Genomic DNA, 23,003 nt, shown 5'->3' with positions numbered 1-23,003 from the left:
TCTTTCTTTCTTTATGCTTGTTAAAATAATAAACATGGCAATCACATGCATGTTCCTATACCTGATGATGCATGAATCAGTAGCAAGAAAATACTCAAGAAAACAAATGATTATTTATCATGGTAAATGGTCTGCATTTATTTAGAGCTTTTCTAGTGTTGATGACCACTCAAAGCACTTTGCAGTTCAGTGTCACACTCTTTCACACAGTGCATGTATGTGACGCACTTTCTCTATCACACTTTTGGCACAGCCGTCAGAGGCAGTTTGGGTTCAGTATTTTGACCCATGACACTTTCAGCACATCGAAAGAAAGAGACTCGGATCGAACCGACATTCTGGTCCGTAGACGACTCGGCTCAACCTTCCGAGTTATTTTGTCACTAACGCTGCAGCCAAACTGACAGTGGCTGAGATTCCTGATTCTCATATCTACCATATAACCTAGCAGACATCTAGGTTCATCTCAGACTATGCTGTCCTTAAATGTCCTAAATCATCAGGCTAAATTTACCGTGGACCAATTTAACTTTTGAAAGACAAAATAATAATTTGTTTGTCTTCTAAATGATTAATGAATGATTCCCGAGGCAATAAAACACACCCTTGCTCAATTCAATACAAAATCCCACAGCTCAGCAGAGGGATGTTTGTTTCCTGCCTATTCTACTTGATCTCACTCACATTGGCTAACGATTATAACTGTAATCGGTAACTGAGCCTCGATACCATTCTGTCTCTGAGCTCTGCAGGCTCCTCGCTTCACCTCATGTCTTGGTTTTGTGATATGCATTGTCAGCTGTGAAGCGTTTGTCTCTCTACACCTGGAATAGACTTACCATGAAGCAGAAGGTCCTTTTAATTTGTCTTCTCTAATAAAATTTGCAAACATTTCCAAAGTTCTGTTTAGTTTTTGCCATCTAATTGAGCGTAGATTGATAAAGAAAAGAAAGAGTTGACACAATTTTAGCACGGGGCTTCGCAATGCGCCGTAGCTCAAATTATCACTACAAAACAGATTAATTAAAAGGAATATCACAGCACTTGCTTTGGCTTTGACCTGGATTTCCCAATGCTGTCGAGGTGCCAATTACTTTCTGTAGGTCTCAGTTTTTTTTTGGCACCTTTTCTTCATCTGAAACAAATGTACCAGCCTGTGGTCGTTCACATGGTTAATTAAAGTCTGTTTGCGAACAATATGCTTTTCTCAATCATGCAAATGAGATTTTCAGGTTCTTATACGTATTTGGTTCCCTTTTAATTTAGCACCAAACGGGAAATGCCTAATGAATGTGCACACAAATAAGATTTAATAAGTGTGATATGAGGCTTGACTGACTGCCTGCCAGCATCACTGCAGGACACTAATGAATAGCTTCAGCCAGGATTATGAAAATGTGTAAATTGGCCTTGTCGCCGTCGTTTTCAGGCAGTGCAACCGACTCTACTCTCTCAGAGCAGTTCACGGACGAGCACTTGTGTTGAGATGAGGGATAGTGGACTCCTCGACAGATTTACTAGGAGATATCAGGTTTTAATCAGCACGGACACTTACTGTCAGTTGGCCAAGTTGGAAGCTTCCGAGTAGAAAGTGCTTTTCACCCCAGCTTTTCTCACTTTATCCATTAGGCGTCCATTAGAGAGTCCCGTGGCTTTTTAAAACAACAACCTCATTTAGACCTCCTCGGATATGTTGTTCCTTTTCTTCATCCGATTCCCAGGTTACTTGCTTGTTGCCTCCACCCAGGAGGTTATGTTTTCATCGCTGTATGTCTGTTTGTCAGCAACATTACACAAACACTATTCAACAGTTTTTATTGAAACTTGGTGGAAGGGTGTGGTAGCGGTCAAGAAAGATTCCATTACATTTTGGCATGGATTCGGACAAAAGGGGCAGATCCAGGAATCACTTTCTGTGCACATTGTAAGATTTACGAGGGAATAATTCATGGATCTTACAAATAAAAAAAAAATCTGTTTAGGGACAGATATCCGAGTGTGTGGAATTTGGTGCAGACCCACATAAATGTGGATTTGAATGTGAGGGGACCGTTGGGCCTGGGCGGAGGTATGTGCTCCACCAAATGGCATTTTAGTATTCACTAAGCTACAATGCTAACACATCTTGTACTCTTCATTCATGTCAAACACCAATGTGAAGACATTTAGGCAGCAGGCATCTTATTTTTTATCAGAGCAGCAGTAGTAGCAGAAGATTAGATCGGCTGAAGTTTAAGCAAGGAACTAGCCTATTTTACAAAATCTCTACTTTCACTCATGTTAATGCTTTGAACTTCTGCGTGACAACCTATATCATTTGATTTAAGTAGTTAATGAACTCTAAGGTGTAAAAAAAGGAACTCTTCAGCTGTGTTTCGCTATGTCAGATACAATAATCAACATTCTTACCAGTTGGGATAAAGATATTCAGTCTTGGGTTTTATTTCCTCAGAACTGCAGTTATTGATTCTTTCCTCGGTGAAATATCAAGACAGGGAAACGTGCTAAAAGTTACGAGTTGACGAATAAATTATAAGTCCTCTTCATATTTCTCACATGGAGACTGTGAAATTATCTCTCCTCCTCTTCTCTGGCATTACACCTCCCTGGTTATGCAGTGGGAAGCCTCCCGATTTTAATATCACTCATAGGCATGTAATGTCTTCTGGGAAATCCTCAGGGACTTGTATTTTTCTGGGTTACTGAGTTGATCCTATCATATTACATTTTCATATCATATCTTTTTTCCCTCTTTTTTCTTCTCTCAGCCCACAAGCCCCAAGTTTGGGAAGGCAGATTCCTATGAAAAGCTGGAGAAGCTGGGAGAGGGATCATATGCTACAGTGTACAAGGGGAAGAGCAAGTAAGTAGTGTGTGCATGTCAAATCACAGTTTAATCCAGTCTCTCTTCTTCACAGTTCATAAGAGTCACTCATGCAGGCGGTGGATATTACATTTAATTATACAGGAGCACTGCTATAACTGAATACATTGATTAAATGGAAAAAGGAACAACAGTAACTCTTCATAGTTTTATGCAGATTTTCTGTATACTGCCTGCTTGCAGTTCCTTTTATTTCAATCACTATAGATGGTTATGGTTATGTTCCACTTTATTGTGGGTGCTCCTCTCCCAGGCTGTGCTAATGAAATCCCAGACAGTCCACCCACTTAATGTATGAAGCTCCACACTCTAATCTTCTCTCTAACCATGTTTATTCTGCTGCAGCAGCTTTGATTGGTGCGCGTCATTCAGGTGTGACCCTGTGGCCTCGTACCCTCGTCTCACTCCACTGCTGCTAAATTACATTCCATCAACTTAACCGTTTCTTACTGTGCCACAGCTTCACCGATTCTTCAATAGATTCTCATATTATGTCAAAAACACCAAATTACCCTACTCAAAGTTTGTCCGTGTGTTCGTCCCTGATAGGGTGAACGGCAAACTGGTGGCTCTGAAGGTGATTCGTCTACAAGAGGAGGAGGGAACGCCCTTCACAGCCATAAGAGAAGGTAAAAGGTTTAAGTAGAAATAAATCATTACTGGATTTCTGTATCCCTGCTTTATTACATCTTTATTACATCTTACATCAGTGGAACTTAAGTGTGTCTATGTTTTTATTGTTTACTGGAGACAGCATCCAAGGTGCCCAGAAGTGATGCAGGCAGGCGTGTGCTCAGAGCCGAACCTTTTTAAAATCTTACACAAACAACAGCTGATAAAAGGTTAAATCTGTGATGCTCACGAAGACAATGCCTTAATCTTCTTATTATATATCTACGTATTGTCCGCAGCCTAATGTTGTTGCGAACATGAAGACAGAGACGCATGAATCTATTAATGAATCTTGTATTACTTATAATTATTTTCGACAAAAATACTCTCATCAACATCAGAAGGAAGCACAGGGAGAGCATCAGACTATGTCTGGCATTTTGTTGCTGCAATGCTTGATACCGAGCTGAATTACACAGCTTTTATTTTGAAAAGTTGGGAACTTGGGCCTGAAGATTGTGTTAACTGCTTAACAAACATCTGAAATAGTAATGACATGTATGAAGAAATAACAGCAGTTCAATCATTCAAACTTAAACCACACACGTGATCTATAACAAAGATAATTCTGTTTTATTTTATGAAAAATGCAGATAAACCGGATGAACATAACGTTTTCTAACTTCACTCTGCACCATAGATTGTTTCTAAAAAGCTCTGCACAAAGTGTCCAGCAAACAAATAATACCAAACTGTCAATATATTGTAGAACTGTTTGAGGAGGACTCACTAATGACAAGGAATAACTGTAAAGTATCTCAGAGAATGAAAATAAACAATAGATATGTAAAGGATTCTGTATGTTTGAGCTTTGTATGGTGTGATAGAACTAGAATCATCCTGGGCTAAAAACAGAGTCTTTGTCTTGTTCTCATTCTATAAGGTCCATACCTCATATGTGTCCTCATAAAGATAGATGTTGGCCTACAATCACACACATGCACTCACACACACTCTCAGACACACACACACACACTTCCCCTGTGAGCAGATCAGAAAGGCACTTTGAAATGAACTAATTCAGCAATTACTGAGCTGGAGAGATCACTACTGAATGAAATAATGTATCAAGTAGAGGAGAGCAGAGTGTGTGCGAGTGTATGTGAGTGTGCGTCTCCATACTTATTAAAACTAGACACACTCGTGCCCATTACCAGAGATGGGGTGGATGTGTGAGAGCAGGGGAGAGGGTATGATCTTCAAGCTGGTGACAGGATCTTTGAGGTGTCTTTCTCTCCTGCCTTTCATCTGCTTATGTGATTTTTTTTTAACAACCTTTAGGTTCTCATACAGGATGAATGTATTCATGAGGTTCCATTACTCGCCAGCTCTCTGAGGATCTGTCCGTCGACGCTCCCCTATGCCCTTGAAAAAGAAGTTTGTGTTTGCTAAATTAACGACATTGGCAGCCATCTGAAAATCCAATTTATGTCTTATAGTAAAAATATAACTTATTATGCGGCTCTGGCATTCTGTCCCAGTCAAACTATTCCCTGAATTGCTCCACTGTGGCCAAGCCGTTATTTGTTGGTAAATATGTCCAGGTAATTGTTGGAAGCAAAACAGTTCAGTTCGTTGCATGATTAGTATTTGAAAATGCACTAGGAAATATTTTCCGTTCTTTATCATTCAAAACGACAACTTCATGGGCCTGAAAATTACCACTATGGGGAAGTATTGGTGGAATATTTCAAATCAATTAGTATTATTGAAATACAGATGCTTATTAATGAAGTAGCATGATATTCTTGAACCTTTACCTAGGCAAGAGTGAAATAATGACAATGATTTGGCCATCTACTATTGATATAAATATGATGCTGATTATCTTGATGAAGAAGGATTTTAAGGATTTAAGAATTTTAATCTCACAAATGAAATCATCACAATTATTAACGTTTTCCAAAACGTCAATTCATCCATCATGACTTTAGTGTTTCTGTGTTGAATGACAATGTTGTTGAATGTTGACAATGCCTCCTGAAGGGACACAGCTTTTGCTTGGTGTAAAGACTTGTCTCATCGAGCGGTATATCATTTTAATGAATCAATAAGAAACTGACCCCTGTAAACTCTATAAGCCTTTGGATTGTAAATCCAGTTGATGGTACAATGAGTGAGATCCATGAAATCTTTATTGTTTGCTCAGTCTTCCCTAATTGTGGAGCAGATGAAGGGAACTACATGTGAAAGTCTTAGTTGGTCTGTCCCAGATTGTGCTGATCACACCCGGCCTTCTCAGTAACAGCTTTGCTTGTAAAGTAATGGGTGATTAGATCATCCTCCCTGGACACCACCTCACTACTCCACTTATGACCGTCTATTGCATCATAACCATGTTGAACAAATGAGTATGAGAACTTCCAGCGGTAAATCCACCCTGTATTTTCTCTGTCTGTTTTAATCTGTTTTAATCCCCCGTATGTAGGGTTGAATTCTGATGGTGCTGCTAATGAAGGATCCTAGCTGGTTCTCTGGTATCTGGAAATGTGCTTCACCCAAACTCTTTGTCTCCCTCTGTTCTGTGACCGCAGCGTCTCTTCTGAAAGGCCTGAAGCATTCGAACATCGTGCTCCTCCATGACATCATCCACACCAAGGAAACCCTGACTCTGGTCTTTGAATATGTGGTGAGTTTGCAATCTGCCACACTGACGTTTCCCATTCGGGCCACGTATGTGGGGACCGCAGAGGGTTGAAATCAGGTTGAGAATCTGTTTTTTGTATTTGTTTAGAAGGAAAAGTCACCCCAGCTTTTAAGAGCAACTGATGACTGATTGATTTGTCTTCTCACTGATTTAGTGTCAGTTTTTAATATTTGACCCACATAAATGTGAGCTGTGGATATTTTAACTGGCATACTCTTGTTTATTGGATACTTGAAGAATGTAAACGCAGTCTGCTTTTTCCACCCTTTGCTCGGTACCAGCCAGACCAATGGCTGGTGTGTCTGTGCACAGAACAGGAAGGCAGGGGGACTTTTTATTAAAAATTCAATGTTTTAGTATAATAAAAACTGTAGAATGATATAAAGTGTGAGGGTGCAGAAACATATACATGAAAGTCGCCTTGAAAAACAAACATTTGTATGAGACTATTATAAGACCGCAGAATAAAAATGTTTATTTAGAGAATGCCACGAGGAAACTAATTAAAACAAGAGTTAATCATAACCTACAAAATACACAACATTAAAGAATATATGTTGTATTGCATATAAATGTTTTTATATGCAATACTGATTCGTAAATGTATTTCTTCCATTCTAGAATTAAGCAACAGTAATCTCACTTTATTATGATCAGGGATTATTAAATTAGTTTCGATTTTTGAAAATTAAACCAGTACTGCTTCCAGTGATTGGCCCAAAAAATTGGAGCACCATTAATAAATAAGGCTGTTAGATCAGCGCTTATTAGGTATCATCATTGAAACTTCAAAGCATGGCTACAGTAATGGTTTGTAAAGGGGCAGCGGATGGACGTGTAAAACTCTTTGCAGAAAGTAGATCAGTTTTATCAAAAGCGCGATCTGGCAGACCAGAAGTGACCACACCATCATCACAAGATCAATACACCAAGCTCAGCTCTCTGAGAGACTGAAGAGCAACTTCATCACAGAATCTGCTAAATTAACAATGCAACGCTCCAGTCAGCAAAAGTAAAAGAAGACTCGAAGTGGTCTCAGAGGACGAGAAGCTGTTTCTAACCCACTTCTCAGGATTGGAAAACGAGGCCAAACTCTTGAAGAAAGACAAAACACCAGCATCTCACAGTGGATGACTGGAAGAAGTCGTATTTAATGAGGAATACGAGTTTGAGAGTTATGACAGGAACAGAACACTGTATGTAAAGAGATATGCAGGAGATAGAACATTACCACAACGTATCAGTGATGGTGAAAAAATGGTGGGAGTTGTCAAGTCGGGGGATTTTTTAGCCTTCTCTGGAGTTTAACACCTGCAATGAATAGACTTCACCCAGACCAGGGACACATGTTTGCAGCAGGATGTGGACCCCAAACACACAGTGAAGACCACATGAAGATCAAGGAGTTAGTAAAGTTAGAGAAAGTGTCTCCAAAAAAGTAATGAGTTCATCCTGCATAATTAATATGGGCCATAATTCTGTATTTACCAAATTAAAGCTGCAAAACTGTCAGTCGACTGTGTGAAGCTTACTGTGCTGTTATGAACGTGTCTGAGCGGAGAATCTCCTGCTGCGTTGTTCATGTGTGAGAGCAAACTCCGGAGAAAGTCCCGACCCAATTGTGTGGACATCCTCTGGGGTTCATGTTTTCCTTTTGAGATGAAGAGCTTTTACTCAAAATTCTACCCAATCCTCTGAAAATCTAAACAATTATTTGCCTCAAACGCAGAACATTTTAATCAACATCTTCAGCTGTTCATATGGGAAATTACACTTCACCTCAGACTTGAGAAAGAAAACAAGTTTTAGACTTCCAATTCCAGAGGTTCAAGCCCTCTGTTGTCTCCTTGCATCTGTGCAAATTGAAAACAACTTGTGATGGTCACATTTATATTCAGGTCAGTCGCTGATCCTGAAGTGCTGAACAAGGCCAAGTCCCTTAACAAGAACTAGCCGACTCAGCTTTCCGTGCATTTAATGAGATCGTGTGATGGCCTTTGTTGGCAGATAAAACAACATGTCAAAGGTTCAGCTTGGAAATAGGATCTGCTGAGACTCACGTGGAGCTCGGTGTGTCGTGTTTAAATGAAGAATGAGAGCAGTGATCAGTTTGGTTCACACAAGGTCACTTATCATAACTCATTAAAGACTCCTTTCATAAATTTGAATAAATAATCCTTTGAATGGAATTAATTTTTCCGGTGGCTGGTGGCTTATGGCTATTTGTTTTATTAAATTTGTAAATATGCAAATCTGGTTGAAATATAGACGAGAAGGTTTATTTAATAAGACGATACTGACTCCTAAACCTTAACCCTTGTAAAACATTAAGTTACATGTTTTCACACCACCACCATACTGTACTAGCATAGCGCCGCAGAACGCCCATATACAAAGTTGCCTGGAACATCCTGTATCAGCCTGGACAACATTAAGTTTAAAGATACAGCTGGAGACTGTATTGTCAAAAATTATGAGTTACGTTTTTTGATATCTGGTACATCACATACTATTTAAAATGGATAAACCAGCCTGAGAGCAACCGATAAGCTACATTTCCACCGAGGGAACTTTCCTCAGGAAATAAAAACCTTTGCAGGAACTCAAATGCAGGAACCAGGGTCTGAATCAAATTCCGGGGAAAACTTATCACACTCAAAAATACTAACGTACGACCCCACGTGTGAAAAATCCTGATTGGTTTAGTACTCGTGTGTTTTATTTCAGCCAATCTCCGCCGTAGCTCATTACATCTGATTCCTTCCTTTCAGTTTTGCATTTTGGGTTTTTGAATACTCAATGTTTCCTGTTGCTGTAGAGTTCCTTGATTTTAAATACCATCATCATTGTTGTATAGTCTTCTGCTTTACCACCCCCTGGTGGACTGGAGTGGCATGCTTTAATGATTGTAGTTACCCAGTTATACATGTGATAATGAATCCCAAAAAGACTGTCTTTTGAATTTCCACCACACAAATGTGTTGAACTGCTGGTTTCATGTTGTTATATCATCTTGTGCTCAGTACTGTAACCATCCTGTGCTGTTTTACATATAAAGGGCTTTTCAGACTGGAGATATGAGTCTATTGTTCTCCTCTCCGACTAATGATGACTGACAGGAAGAGGGTGAACTATATGGGGAAGGGGATAAAGACACAAAGGGAAAAAGGCAATGGAATATATCTTAGGGAAATGAAAACAGATACAAAACTTTGTTTGAGTAACACTGACAGGTACTGTCCATCCACGTCGAAGCATCTGTGTAACTTGTTCAGTGGAGAATGCTAATCTGTTAACAATACACTGGGGTGAAGGGTAGGCCAGTGTAACACTGCATGCATGTCAGTGGATGGAGATTATCTTGAGAAATGATCTCAGCTATCAAGGAAATCACCCACAGATACTCCAATAAGAGCAACTGGTTTTTGTATTTGGAGTTTCCACATCCAGAACCTCTTTTGCCTCACAGTTAGGAGAAATGACACCCAACCACCATGACATCAAGATTAATGTTGGCTTATGCTGTGGCTCAGGAGGTAGAGCGGGTCGTCCTCTAAGGTTGACGGTTAGACCCCATTCTCCCCCTCTCTAAGTGGCAAACTGTCCTTGGGCATAATACTGAACTCCAAATTGCCCCTGAGGACTGAGCCGGCTGTGTGTGACTGATGTGTGATCGAGAAAAGTGCAGCACATAGATGCATTGTATGAATGTGTGTGATAATGGGTGAATGGCGAGAAAAACTGTAATTTGAGTGGTCATCAAGACTATAAAGCTTCATATAATTACAGACCATATCAATTCAAACTTTTCCATGTTACTGTATTAACATTTGGTTGTTTTGTTTTTATCTCACAGCACACAGACCTGTGTCAGTACATGGACAAACACCCTGGGGGCCTCCATCCAGACAATGTGAAGGTACGGTACCTTTAATCATGCTGCTCTCAAGAAGTTTAGTATGATAACTACATGATAAGAACATTATCTTACGGTCTAATAATAAGTCCCTGAATATAAAAAGAGTTTTCTCCTGTGATGAACGCATGAATAGAAACAGGCACTAGTTTGACCTTGAAGCAGTTGGTCTTTCTGATGGTTTGATGGTCGTCTGATGACAGATTTGTCTTTTTCTTTCATTTAAACTTTTTTCTTAAAATGTTTTCAAATGTAAAACACTGTGATTAGTCTTCAGATTACGTCAGTGAGGAGAAGGTTGCTTTCAGCTTTCACTGCAGACGTACTCGTCACTTAAATGAGGAGTCACAGCTACAACTGAGACAAGCCAAAAAGTGCAGTGGACCTGTCACAGTCATTTTAGATTTCCAGATGTCTGGTGCCTTCCCTCTCTTAGGGAGGAGTGTTTTTAGTCAATTAGTCAATAAGGCAGTAACATCTGGTGTATCTTGCAGCTTGCATTTCATTCCAGCTTCTGATATCATGAACCCCATCATAGTTTAACCCAGACTCCATAGACTGAAAGCAAAACAATGTATCCACTATGCTGTCTTAGTCTCTTGTTTTTTTACCAATTAAATTTTTTGCATGTAGTGTTCTAATTAATAATATGTATTTTGTTATCACTGTCATGTTTTGGAATCTAGTCCATTCTACGTTAGTTTAAATTTATTATGTCATATACAGAGTATCAACAGTATGACGGCCAGTCCGTGCATCCGGAGACTACATCTGCACTGATACATTACAAAAGAGGATTTAAAAAGATATGAAAAATCAATCTCTTCTTGGACGGATGACGATGTGAACATTTTGAGAGTAATTTGAAGCCAGAGATTTAATAACTAAAAGGAGACCAGCAATGTTTCCAAAAGAATCTGCTTCAGGGGCTGGACCACTCCAGAGTAGTGTAGTGTAGACAGCAGGTGTGAACACAGCAGAAGTGATTTGTTTTAATAAATAAAATCTGTTAATGTGGATGTAGCCCGAGACTAAGATATATGAGGAACATAATTATCTGCTGCAGGAGTCAAAGCTGAACGGAGTTTTCAGATTTTCATAATATACCCACACTGTGATCCCCGCACACACTGGTTATACATTATTACTCGTTTACCAAAGTGAAACTTGAGGCCTTAGACATTATTCCATCCATTGTATTCTTCTTTTTTATTACATTACATTACATGTAATTAAGCTGACACTTTTATCCAAAGTGCTTAAAGACACTTTTAAGTTATGTCTCTTTTGGGGAGTGTAATTGCCTCACTGCCCATTTGGAATTCAGGTTTTAGAAAGTGCCACTAATTGTTCTGAATTATTCTGAAACAAAAAACCCATTCCAGGAAGTGGAAGTGCACGGGTCAGGAAAACATCTCAGAGCATATAGAACAGATCATATGGAAATCGTCAATGTCTGACTAAAGGACAAAACTTAAGTGACTTAATATTTAAACCAATTTAAACCTCACTTAAATATTTTTAGATCTCTTTTCTCAATGTTTATTCAAAGATTTTCTATTATTTACAAAATCCCGTCATCCTGATGATAACTTTGGCTCTGTAGCTGACATTAAGCAGATCATGAACTCAGAGAGATGGTGTTAGTGTAACTCATCGTTCACTTTCTCTCGTGTGATGAGGGATCAGTCTCTCGTGTAGGAGGCATTTAAATGAGCAGGTATAAAGAAACAGTGTCAGAGTGAATGAGGCCATGTGATGGTGTGGGGGGGGTGTTAGTATGTTCTGTCATGCAGGGAAGTGACAGTTCAGACTTCATCTGTTCAATAACAGCTCGTACCTTTTGCCACTGAGGATTTACATAAGTAATCTGTGTTTTTCCTGCTGACAGCAGCCTCATTGAGATGCACATGAATAATTTAGGATTATTCTGAGAGTGCAGCAGAGGTGTTGCTGGGCCCTGCTGACTTTGTCACTCTCTGGTGAAATGTCTGCGTTGTGACTTCTAATCTGATTAAAGGGTTTGTGCGGCTCTGTTTGTGTGCAGTCATGTAATGCTGACACCACTCAGCATCAATTCAGTGGATGTGTTAATTCATCACGATGAGTGTGGCACTTCCTCTCTTCTCAAAGTGCGAATTGAATTGTCTGATTGCCAACAGAATCTAACTGGAATGTAATTGCATTGTAAAATATATAGTTAAGGGCATCACATGGTCAATGGATAGAAGTGCTGATACACATTTTATTATTGTCACCAAACCTGGTGGGAATATCACTTGAGAATCCTATTGGTCAATGGTTAAAGTCAACAAAGTTATGGTCAGATAAGCACATTTTACAACATTTTCCCATTTCACAAGATGTGACGTCCTCAGCCCTCACCCCCCAGCAAGAGTTAGGAAAAACTACTGCCCAAAAAACCCAAAACATAACAACATAAAAGCCTCAGAGGGAGCCACATGTGAGGGATCCCTCCCCCAGGACAGACAGAGGTGTAATAGATGTCATGTGTAACAGAGCAACAAAATAACACTATTAATACATGGATGAGAAAGGACAGTGTCTAACATAAACGGAGAAGTGTATCAATGTTTTCATACGAAACATAAAGTCTGACATAGATGAAGGAAGCAGTGATGACAATTGTAATGATATAGTTTATCTAAGCAATCAAGTTGTAATTATAATCCATAATCAGTTGCCATTACGGTCCCGATTTGATCCACCATCACGATCCATTACATGGCTGCAGGAATAACAGAGAGACAACCATATGATCATGTCATAAAAACGTCAGAAATTCACATCACGCATAGTTGAAAAATGTATTTGCAGGTGTCCTATAAGAAAATTGAAAACAACCTGAAGCTTTTATGGATTCAAAAATATTTTATGATTCTTTATGATGAGAATGATGTCATTAAACCTCACTATGATGATATAGTGAAATAATGCAACTTTTGCAATCAATCAGATTACTGACAGGATTACAGATTATTAAGATTAACCAGTCGTTATAGACTTTATCCAGATATATGATGTCATGATGATTTCATAGTGAAATTGAATTTACACATTATATAAAAGTTGCAAATTACGCCCCCCCCAATGCTTTACATTTGTGTATTTTAATGAGTGGACTCTCTTAGTTATCAGTAAAATAAAAACTATCACTGCTGCTGATCTGATCTCAAATTAACTCTCACTGCTAATATAATCATTGGTCAAGAACCAGAGGGGTGTGTGTGTGTGTGTGTGTGTCTTTCTGTTGCTCACTGCAGTTTAAGATTGATTCAAGTTTCTGTTTGATGAGCCAGAGTCCGATCTATTGGAAACTGTCTTGTTCAGCACCATTGACTTTTTTTTCTCACCCTTGAACTTGGCTGCAGTTTGTTAGCAGCGCTGCTCTAATTGAACACAAGCGAGTATGACCTCATCCAGATTGCTGCTGAAGTGTTCTTCTGATTAGATTGTGGCCGAAGGACCACATGTCAATGACATCTCTATAGATCAATGAGACACTGACACTCACAAACATGTCCACGGATCAAATAACAGTTAGCGTCCACTCTAATAATTACATTAGCAACTGAGTCATCAGTGTCCTGTCAATATGAAGGACAGATAACAGCAGGGATCTGGGTGATGTACGAGAGTTAAGTGTTGATATTGTCCCAGGTTCGCTGCAGTGACCTCATCATGGATCATGGTGGCAGCTGATTGTGGATTATGATTACAAATAAATTCCTTAGATAGACAATAAGACTATTCTCACATATACTGCCATTAGTGTCAATACCGCAATGATTAATAATATGTATTTTGGAATCTAGTCCATTCTACTTTAGTTTAAATTCATTTAAAGTCATATACAGAGTATCAACAGTATGACGGCCAGTCCGTGCATCCTGAGGCTACATCCGCACTGATACATTACAAAATAGGATTTAAAAATCAATCTCTTTTTGGATGGATGGCGATGTGAAAATGTTGAGAGTAATTTGAAGCCAGAGTTTTAATAACTAAAAGGAGACCAGCAGTGTTTCCAAAATAATCCGCTTTAGGGGCTGGACCACTCCAGAGCAGTGTAGTGTAGACAGCAGGTATGAACACAGCAGAAGTGATGTGTTTTAATAAATAAAATCTGTTAATGTGGATGTAGCCTGAGACTCAGATATATGAGGAACATAATTATCTGCTTTTTTTTTTGGTTGTTTAAATGATTAAGGGCTGTACAAATACATTAGCTTGATTGATTAATATCTTTACACCTCACTGAAACAATTCAATTCAATTTCATTTTTGTAGCGCCAAATCATACTGTACATTATCTCCAGGCAGTTTACATAGAAGACCTGAAACATTGTAGAGAAACCCAACAGTTCCCACAATGAGCAGCACTTTGGCGACTGGGATGTGTGTGTGTGTACATGTATGTACTGTGTGTAAGAGCAACTTTACATACATGTGTATGAAATAAAAATGAATGCATGTGAAAATGCAAATGCATGTATCTGTGAGTCTCAGTATACATATTACAGCCCTCTTAATACTTTTCACAGTCGTGTCTTGCATAGGAGATGAGTATTGAGATAATCTAATAGCCAGTTGGATATTACTGTGAATATAAACATGCAGAATGTTAAAGGTTCAAGAGAACCTTGTCGTGGTGCTTGTTTGTGTGATTGACAGGCCTCTCATCCAATCATTTTGCTGTTTGCATGGGGCCTCTCCATCCAGCCTACACTCTGACCGAATCCAGATCCACTAGCTTCAGTAAGTGCCAAGAAGAAACATATGGGAGAGAACAAAGACACTCAGTCGGTGTTGTTCTGTGGTCTGTGCCGTCGTGTTTCAGTCGTGCTATATTTACACACAGAGGCCCTGCAGTACAACTACACAGCAGCTCATTAAAACACAAGCCAATGACAACTCTGCCCATATCTGGAGCTTTATAGTCGTGTCAGCCCAGTGCCACAGCGCTGCTCTCTTGATTCAGGCCATCAAGGACAACACTGTAAAGGCGGAGCTGAAAGATAAGGGATCTTTTCATGCCTGCTGGCAGATGGTTGGATATTTTCACTCCATTTAACACTAGTTCGTTTTAGTCCTCCCTCACTTGTACTCATTACAGCAAAATGCTGCTTTGGAGGTTTGTGGTGCAGAGGTGTGTGCTCTGAGCAGCACTCTTGTCAATGTTGAATTTTTCCCAATCCATAATGGCCTCACTAAAATGTTCTCCTTGATACAGTTTGAACTCAATTATTGTGAACTTAAATTTCAAAATATCAGTGTGTCTGTTGGCGATGATGATTAGACTTTCACTCTCTGTCACTAGGTTTGTAAAGACGTCCTTGCCAAAAAACAAGACTTTGTTGTTCAAATATCTGGCAGCTCTGCAAATAACGACAGTTGTTTCTGATAAGCGATGGCAGAGACAGAGTGATGTTGATAGTGTAGCATTATATGAGCCTCCTAGGAAAGAGTTCAGTAAAGATAGTCGGGCAAACACGTGACTTTGTCAGTCGATTTATTTTTAAATGTGGTTTTCAAGTTATAATACAAAAATGTGTTAATAAGAAGGTTGTAGTTATTATGTTATGAGTCTAGTATTATTGTAAATGTCGCAAAACATCATGAATATTTAAAAAATCGAACAAAACCAAAACTAAATTGTTACAAAATTCTATAAAAATAGTATTATAATATTGTAATGATATTGATGTTATGTTTCATGCCAGGAAAGCACATTGATATCAGGCACATCATTTTAATCTACACTCGCTGTTACATACAGGCAATTATGTTTCGAAGAGTTATCTTTTCAATCATTAGCACAGTTTTGTTCATTATGATCAATAAAATAGATAAATTGGAAATTAAATGAGGTGCATATAAAATTCCAATGCAAGTATATGTATGATCATCATTATGGACGAATAATTTACTTAGCAGTAATTTTTCTCATAACCATAAGCAGCTATGTAGTATTCCACAATTCATATCTACAGCAGGAGTTATCACTCAGGGTCAACTATGGTCCAGTGCGTTTTATTAAAAGGACTTAATGAGTTTTATCAGATGTCAGGTGTCATTTTTCACATTAGTCAGTTTGTACTGGTTTGAAGGCAAATACCTACAAAACCTGCACGCTAACACGCTAAGCTAAGACATAACTGCTAAACATCAGCACACTTCGTTTTTGTCATGTTACCATGCTGGATGTAGCATTTAGCCCAAACTCTAAACTACCATTGACTATTACACAAAATGTTTTGGGGAACATCATCTGTGACGGTGTCAAAAGGTACAATCAGACAGTTAATGAAGGACTTGATTTCATTAAGTTTTCAGTCGGTCAGTTGTAAGTTTTCTATTCTTTTTTTGATGACCACATGACTTTATCATCAGGTCCATTCCTCTCCTATTCAAGTCTAATCTGTAATGAGTTTCATTGAGTTTACTGAGAGTGCTCATGTTCCCCAGTGGATACACTTTAACTTCAGGCTCTAATAGAAGAAACATTTAAGTGGTGTTTTGTCCATCGGCACTTTTGTACCACCTCTAGTGGAGCTTTCGACTATTAATCTCGCTTTGTTGTGTCCCAGTTCAGTCAGCCTTCATTCCTGATGCCTCTAAGCTTGTTAGCTTAGTGTCTTGCATATTAACACAACTCCTGAACCTTTCTTTTTATCCCGTGTTACGTGAAACTGAATGAACCCCACTCAGCCGCTGTCACTTTGATAAGTTGCCTCATGCGTCGCCGCTCATTGAATATCAGACAAATAGCTCCGCTGCATCCAGCTGATACGTAACACAGAGCCAATCTGATCCGTACATTTTCACAACACTTATCTTCCTGTTGGCCCTGGGCATGATGGCAGTTCCGTCATTAGAAGAAATGGTTGCGTGTTCATCGGTGTGCTGATGATAGATTGGTGTGCAGGCAGTAGGGTCACTCCTCAGGTGATAGATTATGTTAATGGCTGATTTAAATATGATCATGCTGCTTATTTGCATCATGATTAAACCCTCACACATGCACAGACACATTCTAGAGATTCCGCAGGGCTTTTCTCTGCAGTGACAGAACGATGTATTTTCATTTGTTGATGTGATGAGCTAGGTTCACATTAGCAGGATTCTTATTTGAGCACAGGAGTGTGTTTTAGACAAAGAGATTTTTAGCCTTGTATGATGTTTGTTGAAAAACCTTTGAAGGATTTTTCACTTAGATACGTGTTAAATTCCCCCTGATGACAATGAGACTCTGCAATGGAAAAAGAAAAACTGTAAAAAAAAAAAAGTAAAACGTACAACAGTGTATACTTAACAACTTTGGGAGAGAAGCCAAGTCACAGAGCGCATTGCAGTAGGAAATATCAAATCACTTAACATTCTGTCGCTATGCAGCTAATTGCAGTGTGAATTGGGTCATTAATGTGATGCGGCGCTCATTTTACAATGAAGAGCAGTTAACTGATCGTGAGGAGGGCTACCCAGCCACCGACAACAGCTGTGTACTGTCTTCTGTAAATGTGGAGTGGCTTTGTCAAGTCTGAGAGAAATAACCTGGATTTATAACAAAAATCTTACACCTGTGGAAACCACACCGTTACCACCGCTATATTCTCCATAGTGACGGCCAGTGAACTTCCTGCAGACTGCTTTCCTGAAAACCTGATTGAGAGCTGAAGAAAAGTTTGTACTCTTTCTGAAGGGAATTACTGAAAGGTAATCTCTCAACCTATATGCAGTGATATCTTAGGTGTGAAATATGAGCCTGTTTCTCAGAAGCAATTTGTGATATAATATAAAATATTATATGCAGATATCAAACAGTGGCGCCGTCACTTTTCACAAATGACTGCCATTCACAGACTGTAGATAAAAAGTAGTGTAGGGTCCTTGCATGTTTATGACTAACTTGTAGGTATTGTGTTTATTTTGATTTGTGAAGCAGGAGGAGCAGCTGCAAATTACAGCTTTTATGGAGCATATCAGTTGGAATCGGCCCCTGAGCATAACGCCGCTGTGCATGTTAAGGATTGTGGACATCACTTGTGTATTTTTTACCAACAAAATACACTTGCACTATAAAAATGAAAGGTGACTCATGGCTCCTCTCAGGGTTCCTCAGGGTTCAGTCCCATTGCTGGAAGCCTCCAGAAACCCATTAACTTTTTACATCAGTTCTCTGTGGAACCTTTTCCGTTGAGGAACCCTGTTTTTACAGCATGGTCTGGAAATGTTTAGGGTGCTTCAGAGAACAATTTCCTAAGGTTGTTCAAGGACCTTCAGCATATTTGAGGTCCATTATCCCCCATGCTGCAACTGCTGGACCCTGAAAGACCTGCTGAATATTAAAATACATTCATCAAAATGCTGAACTGTAAAACAATTACTTTTCAGTGAAATGGCTACAGCTCCACTTACCAACCAGCTTTGTGGCCTGGTGCTGTCAACATCTGTTCCAGCTGCTCTTGTTTTGTTTGACTGACAAGTGAAAACCCAAACTCAATCTGGTAATGCAACAAATCCTCAGATTAGATCATCAGAAACCACGGATTTTGGCATTTTTGCTTGAGATATGAAAATAATTGCCAGCTGTTTCTTTCACAGCTTAGACTGCAGGGGTTTCTTTCAATTTTTTAACCCCCCCTCACTTGTAGCTGAGTGAGTTTGTCTGATAAGCAGATGTCTGATGTTTCAAGAACCCCTACCGTCCACCGCTGACCATGTTGAGGCTGTTTGACCTGTACGAAGAGTGGAGACCTCCCTTTCATTTCTGAGCTGAAGGTTAAATCTGGCCAATTATTGACAAAATATGGCCCTGTCTTGACAATACACTATTAATATTATTAATATTATTATTATCATTATCACAATCAGTCACAATTCAGTTATTCTGACGTCTCCTCCAAAGCCCTGAGCACCTCAGTTTCCCCCTCAACATTAGAATGCAGAGACGTCTCCTGTCGAAACCAAACATAAAAAGAAAAGAGGCCTCTTCAAGGAGATTCTGATGTTTGGATGAAAGAGCTGACTGGAGAGAATAAATGCCTGTTTTTCTCTCTATTATTGCCTCGCAGCTGCATTTTTTACAGTGCAAAGGCTTTTCATATGTGTGTTTGATATACATGAGTAAACACACATTTCTCATGCTAATTTCCGGCGCCGCAGTTCATCTCTCACCCGCTGAGTGCCAGTATGGTAAACCGCTGACCCGGTGACTCTGGATGCCAGACAGGGCCTGTCCCTGATTGGACTCCTCGGTGCTTCAATCCGCCTAATTGGCCACAACTACACGAAAGAAACGAGAGGGGAATGCTGAAAACAGAATAAAACTGAACTGTTGATCCTCATTATTTGTTGATTGACATGTTCTATCAAATCTCAGACGCAAAACAAGTTTTTTCTTTTTTTTTCTAGCCCTGACATTTGGTAGATTTAGGGTTTTTTGGGATATCCATGTTTAAAAGCTTGCCCCAACAGCAGCAAATACACGTTATGGCATATTTCTTAGCTACATTTGTTTTCTGGATGTAGTGTGTGTTTTTGAGCTCTGTATGTAGTTGGAGGGACAATGTTTAATTTCACCAGTAAGATAATTGGCTGTTGTTAATGGATTTGCTATAATTTGAATCAAGCTTATGTTTTGTTAAATATCTAGTTATTGTTATTCATGTCAGGTTCAGAGGTTCCCCCATGGGTGCTCTGAAATACATGATTTTATCAAAGGTATATGTGTAACTGGACTTCTAGATAGATAGATCGATAGATAGATAGATAGATAGATAGATAGGCACAATTAATACATTCTCAGTTCAGTAATGATTGTTGTACAAGTTGGGTTTTGTCTGAGTTTTTCATTATCCCCCAATAATTCCTTATGTTAATCATATGCATATTATATTTTGTGTATGATTCAGCATCTCTTAAAATATTTCCATTTCTTTCCATCATGATGCAGTAACTCTTTGGTTCACACTCCAACAAAGTAGGTGTTAGTCATAAGTAGTAAGTAGTATAGTCTCTCACCTATTCCCTCTCATACGGCCCAGTATCAGCCAGTCAACACACTCTCCCACCTCCACATGTCTTGTGAGCAATGATTTTCTTGTTGGATGCTGTCCGTAGAGGTTAAGTGCACAACTTTGCACCGATCAGCCTGGTACCAAGTTAGAAGTCTTAGGGATCTTACCTGTCTGTTTTTCAAGCTTGTGATGGCCACTGCGCCATGTTCAGTAGCAGACTGAAGGTCTTGTGTAGGCAGTTCCCGACCAATGTGGAGTCACGCTCCATATCACACAACACAGGTCAGAACCGAGGAATCTGTTGGGTTCACAGGTTATTTTCTAGCCTAGTTAAGTGCTCTCACTTTTGATGCATTGAGTTTGGGCTTTGGGGCTACAGGTCTATTCTGTATTCTGGCCAAACATATCCACAACACAATATTTAAAAGATTACTTTACCCATTTTGTTCTTGACTGCATATTTATTTATATGTGTAGTAAACCCAATGCAGGAAAATGTTTCACCTTTTCATACAATACATGAAACTATGTGTATGTGTAGGCATACGGCTGCCTTGTGTATCCTGCGTCGGATGAGTTGTTTGTGTACGTCCTCAGAAGTTAACGCTATACATCTGAAGATGCAATACGCACAGGAACAGAAGGGCTGCTGTAGGGGCAGATACTCGCAATTGTCACAACGTTGTTGCTATAGGGGCCTCATACACAATCTGGCTCTGAGATTGCTCTATCTGCTGTGATCTGCCATGAACCGTAGGCTAACCTTCTCCAGTGTCGCTGTGGTTCTTTTATTCACAGAATGCTCATCCTGAAATTCTTTATGGTCTAACTTCTGTGGTGTGCCCTCAACTAGAACGAAGTATGAGACAATTACTCTCTCGACGCATCTGCTATATCTCCAGCCTTACAGTAACTAACTTCAGCTCTTTTTTACATCCAGTACAGGATTCTTTTTACAAACATCTCAGTGGCAATGATACAATTCACAATGTCTTATCTGGTATAAAAGGGATAGTCAACACAAAATTCCTGCCTCAAAGCATACACTGAAACTCAAATGAAACACCTTTGATGAAGGATGAAAATGTGTTTCTTTTGAACCACTCAGGGTCAAGGTTCAGTGATTCCAACTTTTCCCCCCCACGCTGCCTTCCTGTCCCCTGTTGTCAGCGTTCCTGCCACGCGCTGTGGAATTGATTTGCTGCCCCGCACGGAAAATGAAAAAGGAGGCAGCATGCCCTGTCCATCTCTGTCTTTCACACTTACACACATTTCTACAGTCACCTCTCTGTCTCGCAATCGGGAAAAAGAAACACACACTTTTCTACACCAGGCAATTACCGATAAAACATCATGAGCCAAGATTTATATACGGAAGAGGCAGTGTTGAATCAGGAATAGACAGTTTCATTTATCACTCGGACCGGTGCGGCGCTTCCCAGGGATTCAGCTGTGAAATCAGACGTGCTGTAATGTCTCATCTGTTTGATGGCTCTTCAATAGTCCAAGTGCAGAAAATGGTGGGTGTGTTCTTGATGATGGCTCCAAGATGTTGTTTGTGTGTGTGTGTGTGCCTTTTATAAGAAAGAGAGCATTTCATGACAGTATTTGAAAATGACATGTGGTGTTCACGTCTGTTCTCATTTAGAATAGAGGGAAGTCACAGCCTTATCCATCAATAGGTTTTTCCACACCTCTCTGCACACGTCAATGTGCCTCAACAGAGAGATGTAGATTAGGCCAGAGAGGAATGGGAGGCTAGTTATTAAAGTAACATTTATATTCATGGAAATTATCTAGAGTGTGATGGAAAAATATTGCCCTACTTATAAAATCTGTCTGTTTGTAAGTCAAAGCTCCTCCTATAAAAAAGTGTATTTCCTCTTCTCTGTTCATGTATATGTTCCAGCTGTTCCTGTTCCAGTTACTCAGAGGCCTGTCCTACATTCACCAGAGGTACATCCTTCACCGCGACCTGAAACCACAGAACCTGCTCATCGGCGACACCGGAGAGCTCAAGCTCGCTGACTTTGGTAATTATGCAGGCGATTGGTGCTCTTATTCTGGGAAGCTTTTAGATTTTAAATGTTGTCTGTGTCTGTGAAACCTGGAAATGATGCTGTAAGTCAACTCTGTCACTGTGCTTGGTGTGCCACACCAGTAATAATGGTAGCATAAGACTGCACAATATCAACTAGTCACTAATTTCATCCCATGGTACAGTATGATGACTGATAATTCTGTTTAGCATCCTCACATCCTGACAAAGAGATTTTCCTCTAGTCTTCATGGGTCCAAAGTTTCATGCCCTAACTCAAAAAGACCAGGATTTGTCACACCCACACTCGAGCCTGCCTATTATCTGAAAACTGGGATCCAAACCCATGCAGAACAGAGAAATGCTTGACCTGAACCCAAAACAGACCCGTCTCTCACTCAAGGGCTTGGATCCGAGCATGGTTCCAAACCTTTATGGGTCCCAGGCTGGTCATGGCTCCTTGGGTTTGCATAGACCCATAAAGACCTCTAAACTCTTCCGTGTAAAACTGTTAACATGGTGAAGATAAGGAGGAATGATGTTGTTGGTTCCCCTGTGAGCCCCTGGTAATTACATTTTGATCACCTGTAGTGTGACCCATTCCGTGAGCGATTGCAAGCTGCAGAATCGGATACATGGATTATCTCAGAAGTTAAAAATACTCTCTTGTCTAATTCAGCCATATGAAGATTCTATGATTTCAGGAGACTTTTTTTCTCTTTTCCCAGAACTGTGGTGGCTTTGGGTGGTTTGTTGGACCATCCTTCCAAAATTTTGGCCCAGACAATATCTTGAAAACTTAGTTG

The 23,003-nt window shown here is 39.6% G+C and overlaps 1 protein-coding gene across 2 annotated transcripts in view; it reads left to right on the top strand.

The window, feature by feature from the left end:
- The window catches only part of cdk14 (cyclin-dependent kinase 14), a 147,792-nt gene that overhangs the window by 47,695 nt on the left and 77,094 nt on the right, over positions 1 to 23,003 (top strand). For both annotated transcript variants that reach the window (XM_034609818.1, XM_034609819.1), the window contains 5 exons: positions 2,769 to 2,863; positions 3,434 to 3,513; positions 6,091 to 6,185; positions 10,060 to 10,122; positions 22,069 to 22,192. In XM_034609818.1, coding sequence (XP_034465709.1) covers positions 2,769 to 2,863; positions 3,434 to 3,513; positions 6,091 to 6,185; positions 10,060 to 10,122; positions 22,069 to 22,192 — 457 coding nt within the window. The remainder of the gene's footprint in view (positions 1 to 2,768; positions 2,864 to 3,433; positions 3,514 to 6,090; positions 6,186 to 10,059; positions 10,123 to 22,068; positions 22,193 to 23,003) is intronic.

This window comes from Hippoglossus hippoglossus, chromosome 16 (assembly GCF_009819705.1).
Source record: "Hippoglossus hippoglossus isolate fHipHip1 chromosome 16, fHipHip1.pri, whole genome shotgun sequence".
Taxonomy (NCBI): Eukaryota; Metazoa; Chordata; class Actinopteri; order Pleuronectiformes; family Pleuronectidae; genus Hippoglossus; species Hippoglossus hippoglossus.
This window is presented reverse-complemented; position numbering and strand designations above follow the sequence as displayed.